The following is a 19,005-nucleotide window of genomic DNA, read 5'->3' on the forward strand; positions in this document are numbered from 1 at the left end:
ACAACCACAGGAAAGGTAAAGTTAGTCCAGAGGCACTCTAAGCCAAGTCAACAAACGACAGAAAGCCGGGGACTAGCTGCAACAGTTAAGTCCTAAACCTGCCCACCTCCAAAACCAAGCAGTTGGTGGGAGTGGCAGATGAGAGTTCTGCCCCGGAGAAAAGCTCCATCCTCAGATTAAAACTCTTGGTATTTTGGCAAAGAGGTAGGAGTGACGCCAAGAGCCTAGATTTTTTTGCCCACTCCCCCTCTATTCTAAAAAATCTGTGTGAACAAAGCTTCCTTTTCTCAGTCAAGGTAAACATCTTTTGGAGCAAAGAAGGCTTTATACAAATCTGGGAAAAATCCATGCCAACCCATTAATCAAGAGACTCTCTTTCATATGTAAAAGTGATTCTTTCAACAATTAGCAGTAAGATAATTGTTCAGTAAACTGAACAAACAGAACAACTGACAATCAGTGGGGAAGCAAATAATTCAAGGAATAGAAAATAACATGAAAATTCTCACTGGTATCCTTAGAAATATAAGGGTACTACACTTATGAAAAAAGCAATCAGAATAAGAAAGCAGTCTTAAATATTTGAAAACAAATTACTAAATATTAAAAACTAAACAGAAAAGCTAAATGATTGTAGCATATCACAGCATATCATCAAGTAATTAAATGTTGAATCCTCATTTCAATTCAAAAAAATGAATTGGGAATTCCCTGAAGAGGGAATTAGTGATTTGGAAGATAACATTTGGGCGGGGGTGGGGGGGTGGGGGGGATGCTGCACCACGCACAGCATGCAGGCTCTCAGTTCCATGACCAGGGAATGAATGAACCCTTGCCCCTGCGGTAGAAGCTTGGAGTCTTAACCACTGGACTACAGAGCAAGTCCTTGGAAGATAACATCTAGAGAAATCTAGAGAATAGAACAAAAAGACCAAGACAAATTATATAAGTCCAGTGAAAAGATCAGGTCACGAAGTTCCATACTCACTGGTTAAGTCCAGAAAAACAAAAGAAAAAACGGAAAGAAAATAAATCATTTTAGAAATTGTCCTTAGCCCAAGAATGGTACAATTCTTCAGAGTGAAAGGACCGTAAGGTAAGTAGAATGAATGACATATACTATATCCCACATACCTGGGCATTATTGGTGAAATTTTAGGACTCCAAGCATAAAAAAAAAACCCAAGGTTTTTCATGAAGGTGAAAAATAAGTTTTTGCCAATACAGACAGAATCGGACTGCTGTCTGCCTTTTAATAAGCAATACTGGATACTAGCGATCATGTGTTCAATTTTGAACCTAATACCCTAACTCGGAGAAGGCAACGGCAGCCCACTCCAGAACTCTTGCCTGGAAAATCCCATGGACGGAGCAGCCTGGTAGGCTGCAGTCCATGGGGTCACTAAGAGTCGGACACGACTGAGTGACTTCACTTTCACTTTTCACTTTCATGCATTGGAGAAGGAAATGGCAACCCACTCCAGTGTTCTTGCCTGGAGAATCCCAGGGACGGGGGAGCCTGGTGGGCCGCCGTCTATGGGGTCACACAGAGTTGGACACGACTGAAGCGACTTAGCAATACCCTAAACTAGTTTTTTTTTTTTTTAATTGAAACGAGGATACAGCATTGAATTATTTGATGATATGCTGCAATAAACCAAAACAACTAACCCTGGGATAAAGGGAAAGGCAGTGAGAAGGAAACAGTGAACTAACAGTTTTCTAAGTAATGATACATAATGTCAAGACACAAACGCATACACACAAAGATAACAGAGATGAATCTAAAAATACTAACAGGATTGCACCAGAAGAGGATCCAGGTGGGGAAGTGAAAGAATGCTAAGGTAACTGACTTAATTAGGAGGTGAGTGCAAAATATGGCTGCTGATTAATAAGTATAGAGAAAAAAGGTAACCCCTAAAGAAACAGCAATATGTTGAATTAATTTCAAAGCACTAGGAGAAAAAACAACAATCAATTAAGCCAATAAAATGGTGAAATAAAAACAGGCACAATATTCAGAAAATACAATGGCAGAAACAGTCCAAACATTTCAACTGTTTCAATTAATATGAATGGATTAAATTTCCCAGAGACTCTTAGATTGAACTCCCCTAAACCTGTTTTGAAAATAGAAGCCAATGGAGAAAGTATTAAGGACAAAAAAGAATATCTCATAGTTGTAAAAAGCACAACTCACCAAGAGTCACATAATGCTTTCACATCTCTGAAATCAATTCATTAAATGGACATCAAGAATGTAGAAGTTCTGACAATTAACAAGGTAAATCCAAAAAAGAACAGGCAAGGCACCCTTCTCCCCTCAGAACTCAAGAATATTTACAAATATTGACCATGCATTCCATAAAGCAGAAACCATACAGGTTACACTCTACCTGCTTGGGAATTGTAAACATACTTAAGCAATTCCTGGGTTAAATATAAAGTGAACTGAATCTGAAATTACCCCCTAGAAATAAACACAGCTTAACAGTCACCACAGCTTAACACTGCTGGACACAGCCAGGGCAGTACTCAGTGGGGCATTTTCAGTCTTTACCACATTTATTAGAAAACAAGAAAGACTGAAAATAAAACATGGCACAATTTACCTTAGAGCAGTGATTGTCAAAGCCCCTGGAGACATGATGGTTCTTCGAAAATAGACTAGGAGTCTGTGAATTCATTTATATATTTGAAACCTACGGAAATTGCATGCTAATCTGAGATAAAACTGCAGACTAGTCAAAATTTGAATATCACATCAGTTTGTAATATTGGTTACTTCTCTGTCCTGTTGAGATGAACTGGGTTAAGAGTAACATCTTTGAATAATGCAAGGTTTTATTCATTTTTCTTTTACTCCATTAAAGTATTATATGAACTGAATTAATGAATGAACTAGTTGGTAATTTTCCAAAATACAGGGCTCTTTGGAGAAAGAGAGTAAAATAGAATAAAAAGGTCTGTATGGTTGTTACCAGGATGGGAAACATTGACGTCAATATGACTGTTAATCTCAGGTCTGTGATGTCACAGTGTTAGGTACCAGATGTTCCAGGATTCGGGATGAGATCTTATATACATAGAGGAGCAAAAGGGGCAGAGGGCTGCTATCAGCTCTCTTGTCCTACTTCTTGAAGTCAAGATTCCTGGATTTCAATAATCACGATGTCAAATAAAATTAATTTTCCAACTACAAGAGACTAAATTTTAAAAATCTAGCTCCTTTGGCTGAATGTCAAGAGAGGAGCTTTAAGGAATGCATTTGAGTCAGTTCTGATGAGATGGATGAACCCAGAGCCTATCATACAGAGAGAAATCAGCCATAAAGAGAAACACAGGTATCATGGATCAATGCATCTATATGGAATCTAGAAAGGTGCGCTGACGGACCTGCTTGCACGGCAGCACTGGACACAGACACAGCGAACAGACACGGACCCGGCGGGCAGAGGAGGGAGAGGCTGGGACGGACGGAGAGAGGAGCATGGAAACACACGCGACCACGTGTGAAACAGCCAGCCAGTGGGGATCTGCTGTTGTATGACTCGGGGAACTCAAACCTGGGCTCTGGGACAACCTGGAGGGGTGCGACGGGGTGGGAGGCGGGAGGGAGCCTTAGGAAAGAGGGGACATATGTGTACCTGTGACTAACTCATGTGGATAATAGGGCAGAAACCAACACAATATTGTGAAGGAATTATTCTTCAATTAAAAATAAATACATTAAAAAAAAGAGTAGAGCTCTAGCACTAGCTAGCACAAACGACCAGAACATAAAAGACCGGAACCTCTGGCATTACAGGAGATAAAAAAAAACCTTAGTAGCTGTTATTTATTTAAAACATATTTTAAGGTTCAATTATTATCTTTATAAGCAAATTTTAATTCTTTAAATCTCATATGATATTTTACAAATTACTGTTTATGCTGTAAAAAATTAACTGAACCTCATCAAGTACTATACTTTACATACTTTTTCACAGGAAAAAAATTTTAAAACGTCCAATTCTGAACCATACCAAAAAGAAGCACTTCTACTGAACTGAACATAAACAGAAGCCATATCTGTACTATTTCAAATGATCAATACCTGAGCTGCCAATAGGTGAATGTCAACATGTCCTTTGAAATAAACAGCAGAAATTTAAATTTCAAGATGTTCTCATCGTATTAATTCGTTCTGGTTTATTTTAAAATACCCTCCTTTTGCAGGGGTTAAAGAATGACTTTCCTCTCCCATTTATTAAAAACAAAATGACTGTATTTCTCTCCTCAACCTACAGTTCTCCTCAGCTTAATTTAAAAAATTTTTAAGTTTTTTTCCTTACCAGTAAACCAGCATCTTCAATTCTTATCTGGCCCAAGAGTAGACTTCCTTATATAACAGCAATAAATACAAAGTAGAATTCTGCCAGCAAATATTACATATGATCCCAACGATACAGACAGTCTTAAAAATCAATTAGCTATTTATTTATATAGCGTCAAAGACTTGAAAATCCTACACAATAGCCCATGAGGCTTACAATTTAATTACTAAATCCAGTTGAAAAAAGAAGACTTTTCACCCACAAACTTGAGGTTGTTACTATCCTACATGCTTCAGATGTGTGTGCTGAAACACCGGGTACCTATTCATCTTTAGTGTTCACAGTAGTAGTATTAAGTCCAAAAAAGTCTTTTTTGATGATGTACCGAACACACTGCAAAATCACATTTCTTTCATGTCGAATGTCCGGAGCTAACAGCTAAAAAATAATAAATAAAAAGATTAGCTTTTAAATAAAATACATACAAGAAACAGCATCTAAGATATTCTGTGTGCCTTCTCTATATGAAGAACACGGAATAATAAAGATTTGTATTATATTTACTAATTATTTCACTAAAAAACAATGTAAGAATATCTCCTTTTAACCAAAACTATCGAGATTTAAACACTAGTATCCAAGGTCCTCTCCAGGAGTATCAAGAAAGTGATGGGAAAACTAGGTTTAGAAGCTTACAATTCTTTACATCTAAAAACCGTGTTAAACAGGATCCTCCCAAACCCAAATCTATAAACAGTATAGAAACTGGTATGAAGCTATAGTAAATACAGTAATAATGAAACTAGCAGTAAATAATCCCAACATTCCTGGTCTTTCAGGACTTCCCACTTTTGTGCTTACTGTAATTGAAAGAAAACTGAAAATCCCTGGTATCTAGAATACATAACCAAGGAATCACATGTGATTTGCCAAAAAGAATAATGTAACACTCATCTTATTTCTGATGTCAATGTAGTTCAGAAACACCCACAGAGGAACTTTCAGTAAACAGATGATTTAATATACCACTTACAAGGAAAACATTTTAAAAATGCAGTTTCCTTTACATAGCACCAAAATTTACGAAATAGTACATTTCAGATCGATTTTATTAAGAAGCAACTGTGCCTGTATGCACCATGCGGGTCTGCAGTCACAGAGCCCTCAAGCTGTAGCACAGGCGCCTCCCTAACCAGGCAGAAACCCAACTCTGCACAGAGCGTCACCAGGCAGTTTCACAACCCCACTAGAGATTCCAGGGTATCTCCATCACTCTTAGACATGAAAGGCTCAGATCTTTGAACAGCTTAATGTCCATTACCCAGAATCAAAAGAGGCACTATTTCTTTATAATTTAAAGAAAAATTGTAAGCTTTTGAGCACATCACACTGAGAATAAAGTCAACAAAACACAAAACAAACACACAATACCCTTTTTCTCCCTTTAGCCTGCACTGTATTTAGTTGTGCTTTCAATGAAAATTTGAAAAAAGGTCAGTACACTTCGATATACTTTACCAACTACCTAAGCCTGGGTTCCTTTATTTTAAGCAGTTTTGAAAACTGTAATTATTCCACATGTACTGAGTATCAGCTATATTCCAAAGGCAGTTTCAGAACTAAGATACATACATAACTCTTCAAGGAGTATATGTCTCTGGTAACCTTAAAACACACAGGGATGGACACACACACACACACACACACACACACACACACACAAGCCCAGCAGCTCTATTCTCAGGACACGAGAACACAAAGACCACTTACCATTTCCAGGAGATATGGATGGTGTGTTCTTGGTTCAAATAATGTTCGATAGTTGAGATCATTCTTTTTCCTCTTAGGATTTGTGTTTTTAAAACTTCTCTTTTGGCTCTCACACTTGGCTTCTGAGGAATTTTTAACAGTTGCTTTAACATCTTGACTTGGTTTCTTAGGAGTATTGCTATGAAGAACCTGGTCTTCTGCCAGAATGTCTGCTTCAGTCCTGATGGGAGCTTCTACATGTGATGAAAAATAAACACAAAAATAACAAATTAAAAAACAGGTAAAACTTCCAAAAATAACCAATAAAAACACCCCCCACAATAATCTCCTTCCCCAGCCATAACAGTTACTTACTTAAAACTGAGCATGTACAGTGTATTACAAAATTTTTCAAATTGGGAACTATGACTGCCAATAACTGAGGAGATTACTGTGAAGAGCTATGGAAAATGATCCCTATGAAAGAAGTAATACCAGATGGAAACTTGGATCTACACATAGGAGTGAAGAGGGCCAGAGACAGTCGATATGTGGATAAATACAAACGACCTTTTTCATTTGAAAAAATTTTGTAAAGATAATTGACAACTGAAAGCAAAAATGCATAACAACAATGTCTGTGGGGCTTATCAGCATCTGCAGAACTAAAACCTGAGAGCACAGCACAAAGGGAGGGAAGAGGAAAACCTAAGCATACTGCTGTAAAATTCTTAAATTACAGGAACACCTCGTTTTACTGTGCTTTGATTTAATGGTCTTCAGAGACAAAGCATTTTGTACAAATTGAAGGTCTGTGGCAACACTGACCAAGTCTGTTAGCACCATTTCTCCAACACTGTTTGTTCGTGTCTCTGCATCATATTCTGATGATTTTTGCTCAATGTCTCAAACTTTCACTGTTATTATATGTTATGGGCAAGTGTAATCTCTGATCTTTGATACTACTATTATAACTGTTTGGGGTCACCATGAACCATGTCCATATAAGACAGTCAACTTATCAATGTTATGTTCTGCCTGCTCCCCCTACCTGCCATGCTCCTCTCTCTCTTTTCCTCCTCAGGCCTCCCTATTCCCTGAGACATCATACTGAAAATAGTACACGGTTAATAACCATACTAATGGTTGATAACCACAGGCTTCCTCAGTGGGTCAGCTGTAAAGAATCCGCCTGAAATGCAGGAGCTCCAGGAGATGTGGGTTCGATCCCTGGGTCAGGAGGATCCCCTTGAGTAGCAAATAGCAACCCACTCCAATTTTCTTGCCTGTGAGATCCTATGGAGAGAGAAGCCCAGCAGGCTATAGTCCATGGGGTCACAAAAGTAGGACATGACTTAGAGACTAAAACAAAAACAACAGAGATGCTATTTCATGGTTCAGAGAAGGCTCACTTTATTTCCTTGTTTCACTTATTGCAAAGTCCTGCTGTGTCAATAGCCTATCCCAATCTATAGCCCAGTAACACTGCAAGCTAGAAATCTGCTAGTGACCTGGATGGCTTAATAAAAGCAAATTCAAATTACATAAAATAATTCCTAAGGCTTAGGAATGTGAAGCAAGGACTTTTTCCTGAAGGCAAGACATTTTAGACAATCAGTCAAACTGAATTCATACAAAGTCAAAAGAATAGCTATGCACCACCTATTGCCACACAAAGAAAGATGTAACGGAAGGCAATGCAGTTGGCTCCTTTAGACCTAAGCTTTACGTTAGCTTTGCCACATACTAGTTTTGCCAGTGTGTCCTCTTGAAGCTTCAGCGTCTATAAAATAAAGGGCTGAAAACTTGATCCCTTCCAGTTTCCTCTCTGCCTCCTCAAAGTGGCAGTCTCAAAATGAAGACATGAGTATAAAACTATTAAATATCTTATCTTAGGAATGAGAGGGGAAAGCATTTGTATGGCTTGTTTTTATGGGATTCAGTAATCTGGTAATAGTTTTCTTTGCTATCACCTGTCATAAATACACAAGATAAGCAGGAAACGTAATATGTGTTTAAAGAATAACTTCATCTTCATAACAGTGTACTAGAAACAAGAGTAAGGAACTAAATACTGTTTTTCTTAAAATTCAAAAAAAAAAAAAAGAAGAGGCAACCATCTGTAAAGGACTCCTCTGATAAACCCAAAGCAGATTATATTTCAAAATTCAAGCAGCCTTTAACCAGTTAACATGGTAAAGCCTGGCCTTTCAAAAAGAGGAAAAAAAAAACCCTGTATGTTATAGATACCCAGATCTAAACCTTAACTTTCATATTAAAGCCCAACTCTTTCTTCTTCAGCATTTTCCAACTACATAAACATTGATTTTCTCTAGCTTAGTCAACATTAAAAGTCCTGCCATCTTCATCCCATTACATTTAAACCTCCCTTTCATCCTACATTTTCACTTTGAAGACCCTCTATTCCTGTCTTCAGTAGAGCCCCTACTGTGATGACGCATGTGAGACACACACTCAGAATTCTCTCGTGGCTGGTGAAGCCCAGATGTAACAACCATGCAGAGCCAGGGTCAGAGGCGCGACAGGACACACGGTTATTCACTAAACAAACGCTGGGTTACTGGTGTGAACCTTGGCTCGAGTTGCCCATACTGCCAAGCCTACTCGTAGCCCTGTTAGGAGGCCCTAGAAGAGATGCCAGACGTTGAGTTGGTTTATCACCATTGCTTTTTTGGGGGGGAGGGGGAGTTTGTCATCACCTTTTAAGGTTAAAACATGTATCCTGAATAACATTAACTTCTCAGAAACACTATCAAAAGGATTCCATGTCTCCCAACCTTTAAAATACACAGGCTAATGCAACACAAGCACATACGATTCCTGTGTTCTCCGAAGGAGACAGCTTAGGTAAATGTGCTCTATAAGGAGCGATGCCCCATATAAGGTAAGGAATTTTACCATCCTCTTTGTCATAAAGGACCCCTCTCCAGCTTCAAAAGGTGCGAAACGTGTTAAGACAAGGGTTCTTGAGAGTGGGAAGGAGTATTAACTTCCTTTGCTTTATCTTTTAGGATTTTCTCTGATTTCACTAGTGGATATCTCTTCCCCTTCCTCTTCTTTCATTATGTTATTTTTGCCCCTTTCTCCTAGAGGAGCAACACAGTTCGCCATCTCTCCCACGTCCCTTCATCCCATGTTAACTTCGGAATCAAATGAGAAAGGAATTTGAGGCTCAACTTAAGAATGTGCATGACACATCTCGTCCTCAGATACATACACGTAAAAGGATGCTACTGATGCACAGTGTACATCAGAGGCAACAGTGGAGCGATCCACACCCACTGTTACCACCCGGAGCCAGGCTCACCTTCCGGCTCACTCTCTGACCCCGAGAGGCCGCCGTAGCTGCTCATCAGGGAGCACAGCGCTGGGGTCACTTCCTTGGGTATGACAGCACTCTGCGGTTTCTCCTCTTTGTCAGACTCTGAAACAGGAAGCACTGAGAATGAAACTGTACATCAAAAATATCTACCAGCATAAAAATGAAAGCTGACAGGCCCCCACCCCTTCATGTTAGTGAAAAGAAAGCACTTTCTGATCATGTCCTCAATCTTCCTGAAAACGAAACCCAGGAGACTTGAAAATTTTCCCCTTGGTTTAAATCTTTACAGTCAGAGAAGCTATCTGCCCCAAAGAGAAAACAGAGGGGCAAATGGAAGCTATATGCAACTCAAGTCTCTTACCATGCTTCACTGGTTATGGAACTTGAGTCTTCTCTAAATGAATTACACAGTCTTTGTTATTATTTTATTTCATGCTATTAATTTATTTTATTACAGTACCAGGAAGGCCATAAATGTATTTTTAACATCACTGGACTAGGATCATAGACTCTGAAAATTAGATTTGGAGTAAATAAAATATAAATGGCCACTCTTTTCAAGACTGGTTTAGAGGGTACAAGTAGTATTTCAACCTTTCTACAGTTAAAGGCATAAACATAACGCCTCACTGAATCTGCCCTAAATTTTTATTGTTGAGAACTTCTAAGAACTTAAGTAAACAAGCCAAGCACGAGAATTTAGCGAGTACTAAGAGCCTGCCAAAGGTGAAGTGTTTGATCAGAGCCCAGCAAGTTTAGTTGTAGCCCCAGGACACCACCTATTGCGTTTATTTTTGGCACCTCTCAAAGTGTATTACATTTATTCTGAACAAGTCAGTAGTGCCTGACGGAAGAATGAAGACAATAACCTGCTTGTGTAATGAACCAGCTCAACCCCACAACCAATAGAAAATGTTTCAAGACAGTACTGAACATTCACCAAGTCGGTCCAAGGGAAACCGAAGCACGCCCGCAGGAAAAAGGAAGTGAGCACGGAACGACCACCTTCCGGTCGATGAAGTGAGAGCCCCTCTCCACCAATCCACACTGCCCAGCACCCACTCCAAAAACTGCTCCTCGTCAATTCTGAGCTAACTTCTTATCTTTTCTCCTGAATTAATAAAGGGGAATTGAAAATATGCAGTTTTATTTATAAATGTCTAGTGGATAAAACAGAATCTGCAACAATATTAGTGTGGAGACTGTTCATCTCATTGTTTAAATGATGATATGCCAAAATGCAGAAGCACCAGAAAGTACAATACAGATGACTAAACAATGCTCTTTAAAAGCATGAGCTCATTTAACGCTTTTGAAGTGTCACCTTCATTGTTAATTACAGGTGATAATACCAAAATTCAAGAGAATCTGAACTGGATGATCCCTCAGGTAACAGAACAATACAACAGCCAGGTCAAATTTAAATCCTGGCTACCTGACTCTAAATCCCAAGTATTAACTAGTGGGCTAGAATATCTCCTACAGATATATAAAGTCTTCTGAAAATTAAGTCATCCTACCAAACTCTCTCTACGGTCAAGAATAATGCCAAGAAATGTCTTTCAGCTACAGCCCATTTCTCTGTTCCCTTTCACAGCAAAACCCCAACTATTTATATAATTCACCAGGGAAGTCGCTTGGGCCTGAAATTTCCTACAACTATCTGACCCTCTAGAATCTACTTCAATCTGTCTTTCAGGCCCACCACACCAGTGAACTTTTTCTTCCAAGGTCACCGGATTCTTCTGTGTTGCCACGTCTAAAGGTCAGTTGCTGGTGTTCATCTTACTTAACCTAGTGACAACATCTGACAGTGCGACCGACCCTTGAACAACGCAGGCTTGAAGCTCACAGGTCCACTTACACACAGCTATTTTTCAATACGAAATACTACTGAAACCAACCTGCAATTAGCTGAATCCATGGATTCAGGGCTGTGGATGCAGAAGAACCACATTACACGAAAGGCAAACTACAGGTTAGACCCGAGTTTTCAAGCACGTGGGGGGCTGGCGCTCCTAACCCCTGAAATTGTTCAAGGTCAACGGGAGACCTTCATGTGACTTCCAGAACCCTTTCACTTGGCTCTCCTTTCCCAGAATTTAGTCTCCCTACTAAATTCTCTTCATTGACCAACTTCAAAATTCTTGAGTTGTCCCTGGGTCCAATCCTCAGCAAGCTTTCCCTCTGTGCCTCTTTCTCCTCTTATGATTTCACTTTATCTCAAATCTTAAAGTACTATTTGGAGGCCAATAAATCACAACTGTATACCTTCAGTTTTCCCCTAAAGCCCAGAATAAACTAACTGTTCAACATCTCTACTTAGATATCAAATAGGCATCTCAAAGGTTAGCATGCCCCAAAACAAAACAAAAAACACTTGATTTCTCCTCCAAACATGCCTACCAGTTGGCCTCCATCTCAGTAAATGCCAGCTCTTTTCAATGGTTACAGCAAAACCTAGCAATCACCCTGACTCTTCACTTTCTCACATACCATATCCAATCCAGCAACAAATACTGTCAGCTCTGTTTTGAACATATATCCAGAATCACACAGATTACTTCACTCCTACAACCGCAATCCAAGTCAACATTTCTTACCCAGACAGTTCTAGCATCCTACTAAAAGAACAGCCTGATATGATCTGCCCGCCTCTGCAGTCCATTCGCCACTTTAACACATCACATCACCTCTCTGCTCAACCTCAGAGTAAAGTCCCAAGTCCTTTCCTGACTTAGACAAGACCCTATTTGAGCTGATCCTTCACCACCTTCTTCCTGCCTTACTCCACTCCAACCCTGTTGTTCCCCAAGTACACAAAGCATGCTCTCCCCATGGGGTGTTTGCCATTGTTGCTTTCTCTGCTTGGAAAACTCTCAAGTCTCAGCTCCTAATTTCACTCAGAATTCTTAGTATCCCCTTATCAGAGATGCCTTCGCTAATTATACTAAATAGCACACTCCTTTCTCCAGCTGCCATTCTCAGTCCTTTCCCTTGGCGTTACTCGTCCTCATGAAGGATATCAACCCATATCAACCCATATTTATTTACTGTAGCTTCCCCCAAAAGAACATAAGGTACAGGAGAGAAGGGGTTTGGCTTTGTTCAGTATACTATATCCTCCAAGCCTAGAACAGTACATAAATGCTCAACAAATATTTGAAGAACAAACTGTTGCATGAATGAGTTAAATAAGGACAAGTTCAAAACAGGTAACTAGAACAGAATGACAGAACTGTGCCAAGGTGGGGCCAAAACAGAAACCTGGCTTCATCTGCATTCAGAGACTATTTCTTTTTTTCAATAAAATGATTCTATTTTTCTTAAAAAAATCACATATATGTATCTAAGAAAAATACTGAGGGATATAAAATGTGAGCAGTGGCTGTCTCCATAAGTTAAGGAAGTATACTGCTTTTTATCTTATGCTTTTCCTTTTTTCCCCCCATTTTTTGCATCATTTTTATAATCAGAAAATGAATTATAAAGAAAACACAGGAAAATGAAACCTGGAGGCAAGTATTTCCCCCCAATTCAAGAAGTGGACTGCACAGCTTTAATTGGCCTACATATCAACCCTTCTTCCTGCCTTCCTTTTTCTCTAGACTTTGTATTTTAAATCCATTTTAGATTTACACAGGCGTGCAAAGCTAGTGCCAAGATTTTCCATAAACCCCAGCTTCCCCTAATATTAACATCTTACATAACCACAGTGCATCTACCACAGCTAACAAATGAACGCTGGGATAGTACTACCACCTGAACCACAGACTGTGCTGTAATTTCACCCGTTTTTCCACTACTGTCCTTTTTCTGTTCTAGGAGTCAATCCACCATAGCACATCACGTTCAGTCTCTGGACTCCTTGATCTGTGTCCTCTTCCAATCCGTGACAATTCTTCAGTATTTCCTTGCGTTTCACGAACTTGACTGTTTTTAAAGACTACTGGTCAATTACTGCAGAATATCCCGTAGGTGGGTCTGATGTTTTCTGATGATTAGATTGAGGTTATGGATTCTAGGTAGTGTCCTTCTCGTCATGTATCAGGGGGTACACATCAACCCGACTCATTACTGGTGACGTCAGCCGTGACCACTTGGGGGTCCCCACCATAAAGTTACTATTCTTCTCTTTTCTCACTCTATTTCTAGAAACAAGTCACTAAGTCCAGCCCACATTCAAGGGGAAGGAAATGAGGCTCTATCTCTTGGAATAAGGAATAGCAAAGAATTTTAGACAGATGTTAAAACCACAGCCTGGGTGGCTGGTGTACTCAGCACTAGGAGTGCCCTACAGCTCACTATTGCTAACTGCCTTCCTAAGGGCAAGAGCTAGGAGCTCACACAAATGAACAGCTCTTTTCCCATTTCATTACCTTCAGTTATGTTCTGGGGACACACCACATGTGACTCTGGCTCATGTGAAACGAAGCTTCTCTAAACAAGGGAAAACTGATAACTGGAGAGTTGAGACGCTGAGAATGCTTAGGGTATGTGAAACAAGGGCACACGTGGTTCCCTGGAGCTATACTTGGGAGTGGACAGTTGAAAGACCAGTGCTTGGAAACTTAGATTTGTAAAGCGTGAAAGTCCAGAAGAAATCCCAAGTAAAGGATAACAGGAGTTTAATGGAACCTTTCCTATAAAATCCAGCAACCATAATTTGATTGTTGGTATTCTGATTTCCTCAAGGAACATCACAAGTTTATAGCTTACTCTTAGGATTTTTGTATTCATGCCTTACATGTTCCTCTCTGACCTTCACAAAAGTAAGGGTTTCACCATTAAGCCACAACAAAATGACTTGATATCTCTCACTCAACTGCTCCTAGGAACCTGACTGAATGCTTTCTATTATTAGGAGGAAAGGCATTTAACTACTGTCTCTCAGGTCTAAAGTGTCTCTCGAAGATCTAGATACAGGCTTAAATACAGGCACGTGTAAAACGGTCATCTTTCCGTTAGTGCTTCACCAGACTAGCACACACTGAAACACTTCTTTAAAAAATGGGAAAACAGAATTGCCCAACCAGAGCTAACAATACGAAGGCAAAGACTATTCAACATTACAGAACCCTTCAAATGTTCATTTAGAAAGTTGCATAAAGCAAAGAATTATGTAATTTTCAAGTTAGTTAACGTTTATAACAGTAATCTTCGTATTTGTGTTTCAAGTATTTTAATGACGTGGAAGTTTCTATTTAGGCACAGATTGTATTTCATCATCAAGGTCACAAGCTGTAAGCCTGAATAACTATGTGGGCACTCTCCAACACTTTTTGAAGGAAAAAAAAAATCAGTACCCAAGAGTAAACTGAGCCCTGGCCCCAAATGCCTTCTGCCTTTTCCTCGCTATCAGCAAGGATAAGAAGATGCTTTTTCTTTCACATCTCAACTCTCCTAGACCCATACAACACGGATTTGCTTTTTGGGGCCAGATTCAGACTTCACATTTGGAGGTAGTGCCGTATACTAGGAGTAAGACCCCTAACTCTGACTCTGTCACGAACTAGCGGCGTGACGAAGGTACACGACTCTAAGTGCCTCGGTTCAAAAATGGAAGCAGCAACTGCATGTACGTGAAAGGTTGTTATGAAGCAAAGAGCTACTATACACAAAGCACTTAGAGCACAGTTAAGTACCTTACTTAATAAGTGCTGCTGCTGCTGCTGCTGCTAAGTCGCTTCAGTCATGTCCGACTCTGTGCAACACCATAGACAGCAGCCCACCGGGCTCTGCCGTCCCTGGGATTCTCCAGGCAAGAACACTGGAGTGGGTTGCCATTTCCTTCTCCAATGCATGAAAGTGAAAAGTGAAAAATGAAAGTGAAGTCGCTCAGTCGTGTCCGACTCTTAGTGACCCCATGGACTGCAGCCTACGAGGCTCCTCCATCCATGGGATTTTCCAGGCAAGAGTACTGGAGTGGGGTGCCATTGCCTTCTCCTTAGTTGGTGTTAAAACATTTATTATTACTATTCCTACTGAATTTTATCTTGTCATTCTTAGCCCAACATCTCTTTATGCCAAGATCTTTTTCCATCCTGATTTAGTCAGTGAAGCAGTTGCCACGTCCCCGCCCATTTCTTCCCATCATTTACGTTCAATAATCTGCTGTGTGATTATCGCAGAAGCCACCTTCCCCCAAGCTGAGCAGGGCCTGCTGGCAAACCTACCACAATCACTCATCAGTCCACTCACTGGTAACACGCCTTTGCAGAAGAAGCAGCACTAGCAACTAGATAAAGCCTCACACCTTGTTACTAGAAGGAAAGATGGTAAAATATTTACACTGATGTTTTCATTTTGCAGAAGAGAAATGAAGCCTTAGAGGCTGAATGATATCTTTCTGTGACAGCAACATTTCTGTCCTTTAATTTTTCAACTTGTAAGCAAAAGTAAACATATCTCCTAAATTCTAGAGGGAACTCAAGAATAAATAATAAACATATAAATATATTCTATGCTGTGAGGAAGAACAGTATTATTTAATATACTGAATTAATGTTATTTACCCAAAGAGACCAAGTTCATGCTGAGCAGCATAAATACTGGCTTCCCTTGGAATTACTGCTTTCTAGGTGGGAAAATTCATCTAATGGTGTAAATTTGAATTCACAGCATCAATACATTCAAAACAGTCTTAAGATATTTCCAAGATTATATGATACTATGCAAATTACCCAATAAATATAATCTTTCTCCCACATTCTGCCTGCTTCATGCATTCATTTCCAAGATTCATAAAAAGTTTCTTAAAGTGAGGTTTTAAATAAGACACTCCCATTAGGAACAAAAGCATCATTCTACTTTTTTACATTTTTGCCATTAAACTTTCCATGCACAAGGATGTGAAGAATCAACTTCCGCATCATTGTCTATACTCTTAAAAACACGGTGTTTTCCTATTTAGCTTACCAGAATCAGTGTTTACCAAAACACCCAGGGGGTCTGAATTTGCCTCAAGTGGACTTTCAGGCTTCAAATCACCCAAGTGATGCCCTGACCCAGCAGCTGTTCTCTGCTCAGCATGGCCATTTTTCCATTTGTGATGTTTGCCAGGACTTTGGATTTTCGCCATCTGCGAATGTCTGGTCATCCCCTTCATCTTGCTGCAGTAAGAAAAATGAAATTCTTAATATAAAAGGCACTGACCTTTCAAGAAAAATTTGAAAAAGATCACTGAATGCAAAAGAAACTTAGCTGTCAGATCAATCACTTGTCACGCACTAAAGAGATCAGAAAAAAATACACTCAATGACTTCCAAAGGCAGAGCGTTAACTGAGCATACACAATACATCATACTTTATCAATTCCAAATTGCACGTTTCCTTCCCATAATTTAATCCCTCTAAATTGGGCTCTGTTGTACAATCAACAGCAAGTGAGTTTAATTGGCAGCGTTCTTTCACTCCTATTACACATAAGATAAAATGTTCCTTGGGGCTTCCCAGGTGGCCCTAGCAGTAAAGAACCCGCCTGCCAGTGCGGGTGTGGGTTCCAGCCCTGGGTCGGGAAGGTCCCCTGGAGGAGGGCACGGCAACCCACTCCAGTATTCTTGTCTGGAGAATCCCATGGACAGAGGAGCCCGGCAGGCTACAGTCCACAGGGCTGCAAAGAGCTGGAAAGACTGAAGCGACTTAGCACACAAAATATTCCTCAGACTTTACAAAGTGTGTAAACTCTTATCTACTTAATTTTAAGGAGCCTTGAAGTTTCTGACAATTTTATAAACACGCTACCTTGTTTCTTGTTTGAGCTTCATGATAACTCCTTGAAATAGATTAGACAGGTATTGGGGTGGCAAAAAGGTTCTGGTTTTTCCATAACATCTTACGGAAAAACCCAAACAAACATTTTGGCCAACTCAAGTATTATTCTCTTCATGTTACAGGGGGATAAACTTTAAAGATCATAGACCAAGCACAATTTCACAGCTAGCTCAAATCAAGTGCCCTCTCAAACCACCTTAATTACTACACTTAAGAGGAAAACAAATAATTATGTGAGCACATGCTTATGTAAACTATGCACAGGAAAAAGAAAAAAGATCTTTTGAGAAAAGGTTCACTACATATACTCTCAATGGACAATAATACAAGGTAAGAAAATAATACTAAGGCATATAATAATAAACTTAAAGGTAGTGATGAAAAGAAAATCTTAAAAGCAACCAGAGATAAAAGGTATTTACACAGATGAACAAGGTAATGGTAACAGCAGATTTCTCTTGGAAACCATGCCACTAAGAAAACAGTGGGGCAACATCTTTAAAGTACTGCAAATATCAAAAACACCATTAACCTCTAACTGCATATCTAGCAAAATTATCTTTCAAATAAGAAGGTAAAATAAAGATCTCTTCAGACACATAAAGCTGAAAGAAGTCATCTTCAGCACACCCTCACTATAAGAAATGTTAAAGGAAGTCTTTTAGGCAAGAGAAAAATAGTATCAGATAGAAAGATGATCTACACTCAAGAATGAAGGCTACGAGAAATGGTTAACTACACAGGCACCCTAGCCATCAGCTAACCAACCCCTGGCTGTGACTCTGTCAAGATCAGCAGATATCCCCCAACTGACCCCAGATACGTGTGCTATTGAGACTAACATATGAGAGGAAAAAACAAAAAACAAGACACCTATTAAGAGCAAAAAGGCAAACCACAAGTTGCAAGACTGTATCTGCACCACCTATACTCTATACAAAAAATGACTTGTATCTAAGTAAGTAACGCCTACAAATCAAGAAAAGCAACTCTATTAAAAAACAGTCAAAGACTTGAACTGGCACTTCACAAGAGAATTATCAAAATGACCAATAAGCATATAAAAAGATGCCCAACATCATTAGTCATGAGGGAAATGGCATGACATGAGGAAAAGGTATAACGTGTAACAACACCCCATATTGAACAGGACACAGAGAAATTAGATGCAGAGTCAGTAGGCATATAAATCAGGACAACCATTTCAGAAAACTGCTTGTGTCTATCATAACTAAACACACAGTAAGCAAGTACTTATGTCCACAAAAGACACTTAAAAGAATGTTCATAGCAGCTTTACTCATAACAGCCCAAAGTGGAAACCACCCAAGCGTCCAATAGCAGAATGAATATATTGGCATGGCCAAAAGTTTGTTCCGTTTTTTTCCGTACCATCTTACAGGAAAACCAGAATTAACTTTTTGGCCAACCCAGATATATTCTCACAACTGAGTTCTATACAGCAGAATGGATTAAGAATGGATTTACAGCTGTATACAACAATATGGATGAATAGCACAAAATAACGTTCAGCCATAGAAACTACACCAAAGAAGATATACTACAGGGTTCCACTTCCCTGTGGCTCAACTGCTAAAGAATCCGCCTGCAGTGTGGGAGGCCTGGGTTCAATCTCTGGGTTGGGAAGATCCCCTGGAGAAGAAAGGTTACCCACTCCAGTATTCTGGCCTGGAGAATTCCAAGGGGGTCGCAAAGAGTTGGACACAACTGAGCGAATTCCACTTTCACTTTCATACAAGTTTCCAAGAACAGGTAAAATAAATCTATGATGACAGAAATCAAAAGAGGTTACCTTTGTGA

The 19,005-nt window shown here is 39.6% G+C and overlaps 1 protein-coding gene across 1 annotated transcript in view; it reads right to left on the minus strand.

The window, feature by feature from the left end:
* Positions 1-4,174: 4,174 nt before the first annotated feature.
* NUFIP1 (nuclear FMR1 interacting protein 1) overlaps positions 4,175-19,005 on the minus strand; it is a 37,462-nt gene continuing 22,631 nt past the window's right edge. The window contains exons 7-10 of the mRNA XM_061434539.1: positions 16,330-16,523; positions 9,397-9,513; positions 6,090-6,322; positions 4,175-4,757 (exon numbers count right to left, since the gene is read on the minus strand). Of these exons, the coding sequence (XP_061290523.1) occupies positions 4,641-4,757; positions 6,090-6,322; positions 9,397-9,513; positions 16,330-16,523 (661 nt within the window). The 3' untranslated portion in view covers positions 4,175-4,640. The remainder of the gene's footprint in view (positions 4,758-6,089; positions 6,323-9,396; positions 9,514-16,329; positions 16,524-19,005) is intronic.

Source organism: Bos javanicus, chromosome 12 (genome assembly GCF_032452875.1).
Source record: "Bos javanicus breed banteng chromosome 12, ARS-OSU_banteng_1.0, whole genome shotgun sequence".
NCBI lineage: Eukaryota > Metazoa > Chordata > Mammalia > Artiodactyla > Bovidae > Bos > Bos javanicus.